Here is a 12,606-nt window from a genome sequence, read left to right on the forward strand (position 1 = left end):
CCAAAAAGCGGAAGTAAGCTGCGCTCGGTTTCCCTCGACAAAATAGCAATGGGATTTCTCCATAGGATTTTGGAAAATAGCTCGAAAAAAGGTCAGTGGAAAACGAACCTGTTAGGTAAATGCACGTTTTGTTCAGTCGGATAATATCCACATGTCTGGCCTACTTTTATCATTTTCAAATCATAAATCTAATCGATAGAAGATAGATAGCGTCACTGCACCACTCTCACCGCCGTTAGAAAGTAGCAAGCAACTGAAGCAAGTGCAATTATGGAGGGTGGAGATTCGGAGTATTTAATCAAAAATAATTGTACTAAACTTCCGCTGCAGCAGCAACAACAAATACAATCTGATGACAGGCCAATGCCCAAACTGGAGCTGTGTACAGCGAGGAACAAAGGAGCAAACCGGACGTAAAACGTTAAAGGTCTCCTGATTTAGTTTGTGAATGAATGCTTATTAGAGTTTCGGCTGGAGAGTGCGTGCGGACCTGTCGGTCAGATAACAGGCATGTGTAAGTCCTGCATCTGTATGATACAAATGTGTGTAAAATGATACCGGGCGCTGTAATCACTCATCTGGTTACGTTATTACATTGACCACCACACCCCCGACCCAAAAGAAAGGACGTATTATTGGCTTCCCCTAATTTTTTCCCCACGCCACGCTACTGGTTGATGTTTATAACTGTATATGCTCTCACCAGCCTAAGAATTCAACCAATCACGGCAAATTTCGTTCGCGCCTTTTCTCAGTGTTCTGGATTTACCACTTCACATCCTGGTCGATCCATACGCATACAAATTATATAGTCCCTCAAATATCCATCTATTCTCCCAGAAGATGGGATGTATTTTGCAAAACAGACAGTTATTCGATCGTTTTTCCCAGTTCGACACCCTTTCCTGTCCCTCGATGCCCCCACTAGCGCTGGTTAAAATTAATGCCGTTCAGCGACCTACAAACGGTTAAACGGATCTGCGAAAACGAGGACACGCTGTCAATCTCTGGAACGTTAGGCCTAAACCGTGTTTTTTTTTATTCAAGTCAAGAACTGTCAATATATACTTGCAGGTAAGGAAGCCATCCTTTTTTAAAGTTTTGTAATTCGGGTCATGAACATATGGGGGAGTGTTCTATGCACAGCTCTCAGCATATTTTACACTTTTTCTGCCGAAATTAAGCAGGTGCCTTGTGGCCTCATGTGTGGCCTAATCTCGGACTCGGCCTCCATGTTGTTTTTTTCAGCAGGGCCGCTGGGCTGTGTGAACAAAGCTTACATTAAATCCGTGGGAGATCTATATCTGGTTGAGATATGTCCCGACTTTTCAATAGATAGCGACTACCCAGTTAATAGACGAACGTACTCTATGGGAACAAATTAATAGAAAAACAGTTCAACGGAATAAGAAATATTAACCCTTTCAGTTTTCTTTATTAAATGTCATTTAATGTGGTGCTTCACTTCACCTGTTAATCTTTATTAAATAATGTTAATAGAGACGAAGAAGGGGAGATACTGGAGGCAAGTGACAGTGTCCCTGCTCTAGTTCTGGCCGAGCTACCAACACCTCCTCAACGGACAAATGGTAAATGAGGTTGGCACAAGGATCAAGTAGAGCTATATCCTCAACTGTTAATTTCAATTATTTTTGTTTCAACATGAAGCTTGAGTCACAAAAGAAAAAAAACAGCATTTGCTTGTATGCTAATTTTATTCCCAGGAGGTCCAACCTTTTCTTAAACACAGTATCTAACTGGCTAACTATGGGCTATTTTGACCTATAGAACAATGATTACTTTTTGGTACAGACATTTATGCAGTACCAGGTAGATCAGTACCGGTAAATTGATATTTTGGGAGTATCTTCTTGCAGTGAAAATAAAGTATTGCTTTCATGTCCTAATCAAAAATGCATTAATAATGTTTTATCGATAACCACACTCATTAAATTCTGTTTAAGGCTGTTCTGCACCGAGAGCGATATCACCAAGTACCAGTACCCCTTCCAGGTCTATTTCTGGGCATAGAATCCAGTCTCCTGTGTGTCCTAACAGTGACTCAAGATCAGGTATTTAGGACTATTGACATTGTGCATTTGTCTTCATATTTAAAAAAAAAAACGGTTTCGAGTAATGATATACATTGGTCCTCTTGAGAGACCACCCCATCTGCCAAGCCAAACCGATCTGTCATAAAGGGTGGTCTCTCATAAGAGGTTCAATAGCATGGGATGTGTAGCCATTGGTGCATGATGTTGCGGGCTCCCAAGAGACGTGGTCTTAAATATGAGGTCATTCAAAAGGGGCACCACTGTATTCACTTTGCTCCATTTAGCCTTTCGCTTTATATTAATTTAAGTATTCTGATATAGACATTTATAAATTAATTGCATTACTATCTCTGTATACAGTGATGACTTCAAGTGCACGACTGTCTGAGGATCATCGTGGAGGAAAGCAACTGTTCCATACCAGGTAAGGAATCTGAGGCTTTGTAGTTTTACCCAAGTATTTACTGAGAGTAGTACGTACATGTATATCTCATTGCTCACCATGATTGGTCTAGGCCATTCATTGGTACAGTCACCCTGTGCTAAAGCATTTAGACTAGTACATGTAGTACATTAGACCAATCTGATATTAAGCTGTAGCGAATCTCTGTTACTACTCATGCCATGTAACTATGGCTTACTGTTGGCATGTACTGCAGTGAAGTAATAATTTCATGTTATGTTTTCAGCACCCCAACAACACCCAGAGCTTCTACATCTGCTGCAATAAATCCTGAAAGTGAGCCAACAGGTAACAAAGCCTAATGTAAAAGTTTTACTTCAAGAATATTTTTGAAATTTGTGATCCAGAAAATATTCAATTGTGATTTCCTCATTCTAAACATTGTGTTCTTTTGAGACAAATTGATAGCACGGGATGTGTAGCCATTGGTGCATGCTGTAGTGGTCTCCCAAGAGAGGTGGTCTTAAAATGAGGTCACTCAAAAGGGGCACCACTGTTTTCACTTTGCTCCATTTAGCCTTTCACTTTATATTAATTTAAGTATTCTGATATAGACATTTATAAATTAATTACATTACTATCTCTGTATACAGTGATGACTTCAAGTGCACGACTGTCTGAGGATCATCGTGGAGGAAAGCAACCCTTCCATACCAGGTAAGGAATCTGAGGCTTTGTAGTTTTACCCAAGTATTTACTGAGAGTAGTACGTACATGTATATCTCATTGCTCACCATGATTGGTCTAGGCCATTCATTGGTACAGTCACCCTGTGCTAAAGCATTTAGACTAGTACATGTAGTACATTAGACCAATCTGATATTAAGCTGTAGCGAATCTCTGTTACTACTCATGCCATGTAACTATGGCTTACTGTTGGCATGTACTGCAGTGAAGTAATAATTTCATGTTATGTTTTCAGCACCCCCACAACACCCAGAGCTTCTACATCTGCTGCAATAAATCCTGAAAGTGAGCCAACAGGTAACAAAGCCTAATGTAACAGTTTTACTTCAAGAATATTTTTCAAAATTGTGATCCAGAAAATATTCAATTTTGATTTCTTCATTCTAAACATTGTGTCGTTTTGAGACAAATTGATTGATGATTATGGCATCCTTTTTGCATTTTTTTCTCATTCCATTTAAGTTTAGCTTGGGATCTAGCACTTGCCGTTGCTTGAAATATGTGTTTAACTTCAACGCAACATGAAATGTAATGAATCATTTGTCGCAATTGCCTTCATGCATTATACATGTATGTGGGTGAATAGATGCAAATTCTAAGCATAGTATTTAAAAATGTGGAATTGTGTTATCTTGCTACAGGATTCCAGAGCAGGATGCTGATGCGTATGCAAAACCTTGAAGAGTCACAGGGGGAAATCCTTAGAATGCTGCGCTTCTTGACAAGTGCCAGCAGAGCAGCAGGAGAGGAGTTGGACGATGTACTACCAGACCCTGTCAGCAGTACTGAGGAGCTGGATAGGCTTTGTGAGAGGCTTACAGATAAGGCCTTCAAGAGACAATTGGTATGTTCCATTGTGAAAGAAAAACTTATTTTGTTAAGAATCGCTTACATTTTATGAAGAAGTAACTCCATCTTCCAAAGAGACAGATAGGCAGACACCAAGACAGACAGGCAGGCAGGCAGGCACACATACAGACAGGTATACAGACAGATAGGCAGACAGACAGGCAGGCACACAGACAGCTAAACAGGCAGGCAGACGGACAGTCAGGCAGACAGGCACCTAAGCAGGCAGCAGGCAGGCATAGATAGATAGATAGATAGATAGATAGATAGATAGATAGATAGACATAATTGGGACCACTGAATTATTTCAAAACTGTAGTAGTTATATTCAATGCTGCCTTTGTAATATATATCTGACAATTTAGCATTTTCACTTGGATGTACTCAAGGGTTTTTTACTAAGAAAACTAATTATCTACATTGCAGACATGCTATATGACTTCCTTGGGTAGCCACAACATCGGAGACACCATCCGGAGGATGCTCTCCAAGTTGGGAACCAATGCCTTATGGTCAACGTATAGCCTCAAGGGAAAGAAGGGCAAGAACGCGTTGATTGACCTGTCGGTCACCAAGGTCCTCATCAGTAAGTGTTTAAGTCATAAATGGCATGCAATTGCTTCTTCAGTATTTTATGAAGCTCGCCTGATGCACTCCAGAGATACTCAATATAACATGTTGATTATCATTTATTATAACCGAAACGACCATTTTGGGGATGTTATGTTTCATGTGCATGAGTGGGTACGTGTCTGGGTCGGCATCTTCGTTAGTGGATCTTTCAAAAACTATGTGACATTCTAATGTACTTATTTGTATGAGTATTGGTCATCCATGGGCCAAGAACCCTCATGATTTTGGTGCTGATTCTATTTTTATATCTTTATTGTTGTGGCCCAGGTGGGACCATTATCGCAAACCGAGATGATTACCCCCCATGAACAGCTGAAAAATGTACGCGGTAGTATGGCCAAACCCCGGAGAAAATTAAGAAAATCCAAGATGGCCAGATTGATGCATCTAACTTCAATATTTAAAAAAAAATGTTCCCGGGGGAGCATGCCCCCGGACCCCCCTAGACTAGAGGGTGTCAGGTCCACTCGCCACTTATAAAAATAGCACTTTACCACTGCACCCCCTCTAATCTCAGATGCACCCTGAGTCATTTTGTTTAAGTACAGTGAGCCTTTCTAAAATATAAAGTAAAGAGACAAACCCACCAGCATTATAGGATATACTATGACTTTGTGCCAAATACTTGTTGCTGATTTAGAGTACTGGCACCTTTTTATTCCAATTCAAGCACTGGTAATATGTAGCCAATAAATTCCACATTGTTGGTAAAATAATATTTTGGCCTGCCCCGAATGTTTTTTCTGTAGCCCCGGACAATTCTACCTCAATAATATAATACATTAACCGTGCTTTACGTGAACCTCATCAAGACACTAGAAAGGACGGCAGGACTGTAATTTCCCGTGTTCAGTGAATGCAACAGAGGCAAGACACCAAACCAATCAGAGAGTTGCATGGAAATGTGTGCTTGTGTCATTCAAGCTCGCGGCTCTGTGTGCGTGCGGAAATAGCGCATTTGGTGTGTGTGAGAGAGGGGGAGAGAGAGGGTTATGATCCTTTCTAGCCATAAACGAGAGAGAGAGGTACCGGTGCCAGCAGCAGGGACCGTGTTGTTAGCATCTGGTTAGCTAGCTGCACTAACGGACATACGGAGCTGTTTGTTCCACAACAAGCTGGAGGAGAGCTCTCCTCTCAGACTGAGGGGCTCAGGTGAGCTAAAGGACTCTCTGAGTGTTTAGATAGTTAACTTTAGTCTAAGTTATCTCAGTGGGTCTCAAACGGTTTGGTCAAAAATTATTCAAAAGATTATTTCCGCGGCACACCTTCATATGATCATTATAGTTATAAAAAAAATAAGAGAATAAAGGAAAAACAGTTATGAAATACTATATGGCAGTAAAACAAGAATACAGTTTGAAAGGGGAGTGATTTGTAAAATATCCATAAAGAAAAAGAACATCTGCTTACAGTTGTGTTTCATCTGGGTTTTGAGAGATCCCAGCTAACAATTGCACGTGGCTGCCACGTTACAGCCACGTGATGCTGTTGTTGTGACAACGTGGCAATTTACGTGGAGGCCACGTGATTTTGTATGGTTGAAATAACGTGGTCACCACATTGAAATGTAACGTTGAAATGTAACGTTCACACCACCTTTAGACCACTTTCTATTTGCAATTATATTTTCTTTCGAATAGCTTTAATTATGTCAAAGTAATCAACACAACTCAAATTTTAATAATACACTTCTTAGACAATTTTATTTGCATTTCAATGGTTCAAATGCATAATACATCATGACATGATTCAAATTGACAGATAGATATATACCAATAAGAAATTCCATAAACCCATAATTAATTTTAGGACATGTAGACAGTAGAATGATATTTTTTATCATATTTCTACAATTATGGACATTTAAATATTCTCTGCAAACTTAAGGTGTATAAGTAACCAGTTTAATTTGTATGTTCCTGAACAAAAGAACATAATGAAGCCATGGTCAAATGTAGTAACACAAAGAGGGATATAAATGATATCAATTGCAATCTCTTTATATGAAGGCATAACAGGTTTACCTAAACTACTTTCTAAGTACCTCAAGGAAATAACCTAACAATAGATAAAACATTGTCCAAGGTAATACAATAATAGCTGGCCAGCTGAACATTTGTGGCTTTCGAACCGAGACCTTGTAGACTAAATGAACATTTACGTTGGTGGCGCTATATGTATTTATTCAGTTATTATATATATGAATGGCAGTAACATGTATCTACTACGTAGGTGAATTTAAATGAAATAAAATATTTATTTATTCAGTTATTATATTTTTTGTACAAGCTGGCCGAAACGTCCGCCCCGACAAATATACCTGGCCAAAACGTCCGTTGGCCGAAACGTCCGTGCACCAATGACCAGGCGTAATATGTGAAATGTTCATCTGAATCTGTATCTGTATCGACATCGACTGCAGATGCGACGCTCTTCCTTCTCTTTGCAGCAGGTTCCTAAAAAGCAAGAACGCACATTAGGGAATACATGGTATATTAGAAAATAAAATCCTTAATTGTTCCTAATTGATGAGTAGTGATAATGATAACTAACTTTGTGAGAATGCAAAGATTTAAGTACTGATGACACATACTATATGTCAAAGTGGTAAATTTATGTGATATGTAAATGCTTTATTGACAGACATTTGGAGAGATGGACCAAATATTTAAGTAAGTCACTAGAATCCACTATCACCTTGTATTTTGGCCCTCCTTTTTTCTTCGGTGCATATTTGAGATTTTCGGACAGTTGCTCCTCCACCTCGGAAGCCTTGGCTTTAGGATAGTTTTTCAAGCATGCTCCTGTAGGAAAAGTAGCACAAAACTGCTAACCCCAAGCAATGCACGGAAGAAAGGAAGAGTAACAAGTATATGTACTGGTGAAAGAATTAACACTAAAACAACTATTCCTCACAAATCTAAACTAAATAATCCTAAGGCAGTTTTATATTTTAATATTTGTAATTAGAATGGTATTCACAGACGAACACAGGATACATCCCCCAAATCTTTACTGTAATATTCAAGACGGCCAGACAAATGGGTTTCTTGCTGAACCATTTCCCTCATTATCATGATCACCCACTGGGGACCAGTATCTCGCACTTGGGACCAATATCCCCATTAGCGCCGATGTAGGATCAATATCCCCCATTATCACCCACCTGGGACCATTATCGCAAACCGAGATGATTACCCCCCATGAACAGCTGAAAAATGTACGCGGTAGTATGGCCAAACCCCGGAGAAAATTAAGAAAATCCAAGATGGCCAGATTGATGCATCTAACTTCAATATTTAAAAAAAAATGTTCCCGGGGGAGCATGCCCCCGGACCCCCCTAGACTAGAGGGTGTCAGGTCCACTCCCCACTTATAAAAATAGCACTTTACCACTGCACCCCCTCTAATCTCAGATGCACCCTGAGTCATTTTGTTTAAGTACAGTGAGCCTTTCATCAATCTGGTGCACTTTGAGAGCAAAATGAAGAGATATATGGATACCTCTCAACATCCATAATGAAACAACTGTAAACAGATTTACTTTTTCTTTATGGATATAAAAGAAAGTAAAGCTTGACTCCTACTGACTCCTCGTCCCTGAGGCCACTACCAGTTTTTTGTGCCATTTTGCTGGATTTATTTGTCAATAGCGTTGCTGCACAAAGTGATAGCCCTCTAGTTTAAATCTACAACCCAAAAAGAAACATATGGAGATGGGTTACTATTTAAAAAAAATTGCAAATCTATTTGGGAACAGTGGGGCCGGGCCTCAAATCCTATAGGGGGGTCCGGGGGCATGCTCCCCCGGTAAGATTTATTTTTAAATGTTGGACTTAAATGCATCAATCTGGTGCATTTTGAGGGGGAAATAAAGAGACTACACCCATATGAAACAAAAATGTATACATTTAAATAATCATAAATTCATAAGTACATGGCCATAACCAATAACATACAATATCCAATATGAAAAAACATTGAAACTTGTTTATTTATTTGTTTTTGGTTCATTTATAGTTGTGAGTGTGTCTGGGCTCCTGAATCGGCCTCTCCTGTCTCCCTCCACTCCACCCTGCTCCTCTTTGAGGCAACAGCAGACTAGTTTTAGCTCTCAACAAGTTTATCTTACCTTTTTTCACCTAGTTAACATTTTGTTTGTATTATTCATGCATATTTTACTAACCACTACCCCCTCAAATGGAAATATGTGTTTACATAAATGGTGACCGAACCGTTTGAGACCCACTGAGATAACTTAAACTAAGTTAACTATCTAAAGACTCAGAGAGTAATTTACCTCACCAGAGCTGTAGTTATCAGCCTCTCAGTCTGACAGCAAAGGACTCTCCCTCCACCTTGTTGTTGAAACAGCTCCTTATATCCGTTAGCGCAGCTAGCTAGCACCAGATGCTAACAACAATACACGTAACCGGTGTGCGCGCTTTCTCGCTCGCTCGCGCCACACATACACCAACACACACCCTCCCGAGCTTGAATGACACACAGAGACCAATCGAGGGCATTAGTATGATCTGTATGAAAGTGGCAATGTCGGCAGGCCACGTCATGTAGACAGCCAGTGACCCTCTGTGAGGCAGAGTCAGGCCCACATTTGCGCTGCGTTGCGTTTACAATATATACGTATATTGCCGGCGGCTGAGTACCGGCATTTTACTCAGTAAGAAGTGCCGGTACCAAATGGGTAAAAATCAGAAGTGCCGGTACTGCGTACCGGTGAGTACCGGCCCAATTCAAGCACTGCATATTACACAGATTATGCACAGCGGGAGCAGCAAAAACCGTCAAATAATAATTCAGACAGGGGAGCTCCGCACCCCCTGCCTGCCGCTAGGGGGTACTGCAGCGCCCTCAGCACCCCCTTCCCGCGCCCATGGAAGTGAGCGGCGAGGACCAGCTTGCTGCTGCACAAATGTCTTGGATGGAAACACCCTTGAACAAAGCCCAGGATGTAGCCAGACCACGAGTCGAATGAGCACGCAAACCCGAAGGTGCCTGCAGACCCTGACTCGTGTAAGCCAAAGCAATTGCCTCCACAATCCAGTGAGAGAGCCGTTGCTTAGTAACAAGCTTGCCCTTCTGAGGGTTAGCCCAGGACACAAAGAGTTGGTCATTATGACGAAACTCTTTTGATCTGTCCATATAAGTGCGTAAAGCACGGACTGGACATAGCAAATTCGGCTGCTGTTCACCGGGGGGGGACAGCGGCGGAGGAAATGCCTCAATGTCAATGGGGGTACATGAACCAACCACCATAGGTATAAAGGAAGGGTTGCGCTTCAGCAACACTCTCGTTAACCCTCGGGCGAACTGAGTGCATGAAGGATGTACAGATAGCGCATTAATGTCACTGACTCGCTTGGCGGATGCCAGAGCCAGTAACAGCACTGTCTTGAGTGACAGGTGCTTCATGTCAGCTTCTTCCAGGGGTTCAAATGGGGCTCGAGTGAGCCCATCTAAAACCACTGCCAAGTCCCATAAGAGCACCAGTGACCTGGAAACAGGAAGGAGCCTGCGAGCTCCCTTCATAAAACGGCAGACCAGAGGATGCTGGCCGGCCGTCTTACCCTCAAAACCCACATGGCATGCAGCAATAGCAGCCAGGTAGACTTTGATCGTGGAGAAAGCTCTGTGTTTATCAATTAGGTCCTGTAGAAATGATAAAATCACTCCCACAGGGCATTGAAAAGAGGTGTGCCCTTTTTGAAGGCACCAGTCCTCAAACACCCTCCACTTACAGTCATAAAGAGACCTAGTGGAGGAAGCTCTCGCACTCTGAATAGTGTTTATCACCTTCTGCGGGAGACCCACTGCATTCAGATTATACCACTCACAGGCCAGGCCCATAGGGCCATGCGCTCCGGGTGTGGGTGAAAGATCGTCCCCCCCGCCTGAGACAGTATGTCTCTGCGTAGGGGGAGCTGTCACCGCTGACCGCACAGCAGCTGATATATCTCCACCAGCCAGTACATTGCAGGCCAGTGCGGAGCTATCAAGATCATTGTGTGTCGCCGTTCCCTCACTCTGGCCAGAGTTGGGGGTATCAGCGCCAGGGTTGGGAACGCGTACAGAAGGACCGGAGGCCAAATGTGCGCGAGCGCGTCCACGCCTAATGGTGCGTTTTGATCGCGCATTGAAAAGAAAAGCTGACAGTGAGCATTTTCTTTTGATGCGAACAGATCTACCGCGGCTCGGCCGTAACGCACCCACAGCTGGCTCACAACCATTGGATTTAGAGTCCAGTCTGCATATAGTGGTACGCCTCTGGACAGCAGGTCTGCCCCGAGGTTCATCACTCCTGGTACGTGCGTCGTTCTCAGAGAGAGGAGACGTCCGCAGCTCCATAAGATCAGTTTGCGTGCCAGCATGTGTAACTGGAGAGAGCGCGAACCCCCTTGTCGGTTTATATACGATATTGTGGTCGTATTGTCCGTCCTCACGAGGACATGGTGTCCTCTGAGAAAAGGCAGAAAGCGTTTTAGGGAGAGGAACACCGCTAAAAGCTCCAGGTAATTTATGTGCGACCGCTGGAGGTCTCTGCTCCAGAGAAACCTCACCGGACGACCTTCGTAAATACCTCCCCAGCCTGTCAGACATGCGTCTGTGGTGACCACCTTCCGTGAAAGGACAGCACCCATAGGCGTGCCCCGTACCAGAAAAGTAGGGTGCAGCCAGTGGCGCAGTGCCATTACGCATTCCACAGTAACCATCACTCTCCGCGCGCCATGACGCGCGGGGTTTTGTTTTAGAGCGGCTACCCAGCGCTGAAACTCCCTCATGTGTAACCGTCCCAGTCGTACCACCAGGATGACTGACGCCATGAGCCCCAGTAAACGCAGGCATGATCTGAAAAGAACATGTTTGCGCAGCTGGAAATGAGCGAGGCAAGCTCTGAAAGCTTTCACTCTTTCCGCTGACAGGCGGGCTGTAAAGGGCACCGAGTTCAGGTGTAAACCCAGGAAGAGTACAGTCTGTGCCGGGCACAACATGCTCTTTTCTGTGTTTATTATGAAACCCAGGTTGAGCAGGTGCTTTACGAGGACATTTGTCCTGAACATAGCTGCTCTCAAAAGAGGGACAGGCGACAGACTGTTTATTGTTTTTATTGTCTTTCTTTTCATTTTTTTGGACTGCGCACTCGGCTTGAAGCCTGGATCCGACAGTGAAAAATGGTTTATTTGAAAACAACAACAATTTTGACATGTGTTTTTGTGACTTAGGCAGATAGCAGAACTCGCTGTCTCTGGTATTAAGTCTGTTTCCCTTCTGGCGCGAACTTGAGGATGGCGTTGCGGCATCACTCGAGGCGACGGGAAGATGGAGGCCTGGTGGCACCCCGAAAACACATCTGGAGCTGGGGAACAGGAAACTTCCAGCTCTGTCACCGAGGAGAGGAGAGGAAGCTGTCAGGCCGCCTGCTTCTTCTTCCTCGACTGGTGACCGAAAATCTGAGTCGGCTGTGCCTGAACAGCAGCTGCCGAAACCGGAGATTTCCTCGGCCAGCTCGTCCTCGTCTCCTGCCTGGGCTGGGGACTCGGGGCAGGCTGTGGCCTTTGCTGCCTCGGTACCTTGAACCGGGCAGGACGTGAGGCAACTTGGGCGAAGGACTGCCGCGAGACCGTCGCAGGTAGCGGCTGGACCCTTCGACGGAGACAGAGGTGGAGGGCCTCGTCTTCCTTCTTTTTCGACTCACATCTCCGCTGCATCGAGACTAAAGCGGAGCCGAAAATACCCTCGGGAACGATAGGCATGTCAAGAAAAATCCTCCTTTTCCCGGTCTGGGAGGTTGGTTTTTTTAGTCTTACGCATCCGACCTAGAAAACCTTGCAGCCAATCTTATTTGTTACAGTGTACCGTGCACCAGGTCCTTATTCAGAATTCTTATCAGAATTCTCTGAG

At 43.4% G+C, this 12,606-nt stretch overlaps 1 protein-coding gene across 4 annotated transcripts; it reads left to right on the forward strand.

The window, feature by feature from the left end:
- LOC307036283 (uncharacterized protein) lies at positions 1–12,154 on the forward strand. Of its 4 annotated transcripts, XM_079676442.1 has the most exons (10): positions 214–1,074; positions 1,501–1,589; positions 1,965–2,072; positions 2,415–2,478; positions 2,744–2,805; positions 3,111–3,174; positions 3,440–3,501; positions 3,846–4,048; positions 4,480–4,639; positions 11,990–12,154. In XM_079676442.1, exons 1-10 carry the CDS (start codon positions 944–946, stop codon positions 12,145–12,147), a joined length of 1,101 nt encoding a protein of 366 aa, XP_079532568.1. In that variant the 5' UTR covers positions 214–943; the 3' UTR covers positions 12,148–12,154. The 4 variants fall into 4 exon arrangements, with proteins under 4 accessions (XP_079532570.1, XP_079532569.1, XP_079532568.1 ...); XM_079676443.1 differs by lacking the exons at positions 214–1,074; positions 11,990–12,154 and adding an exon at positions 30–91 and having other exon boundaries at positions 1,503–1,589; positions 4,480–5,851; XM_079676441.1 differs by lacking the exon at positions 11,990–12,154 and having other exon boundaries at positions 215–1,074; positions 4,480–5,866.
- The last annotated feature ends 452 nt before the right edge of the window (positions 12,155–12,606 follow it).

The sequence above is a fragment of the Notothenia rossii genome (genome assembly GCF_949606895.1).
Source record: "Notothenia rossii genome assembly, chromosome: 4".
Taxonomy (NCBI): Eukaryota; Metazoa; Chordata; class Actinopteri; order Perciformes; family Nototheniidae; genus Notothenia; species Notothenia rossii.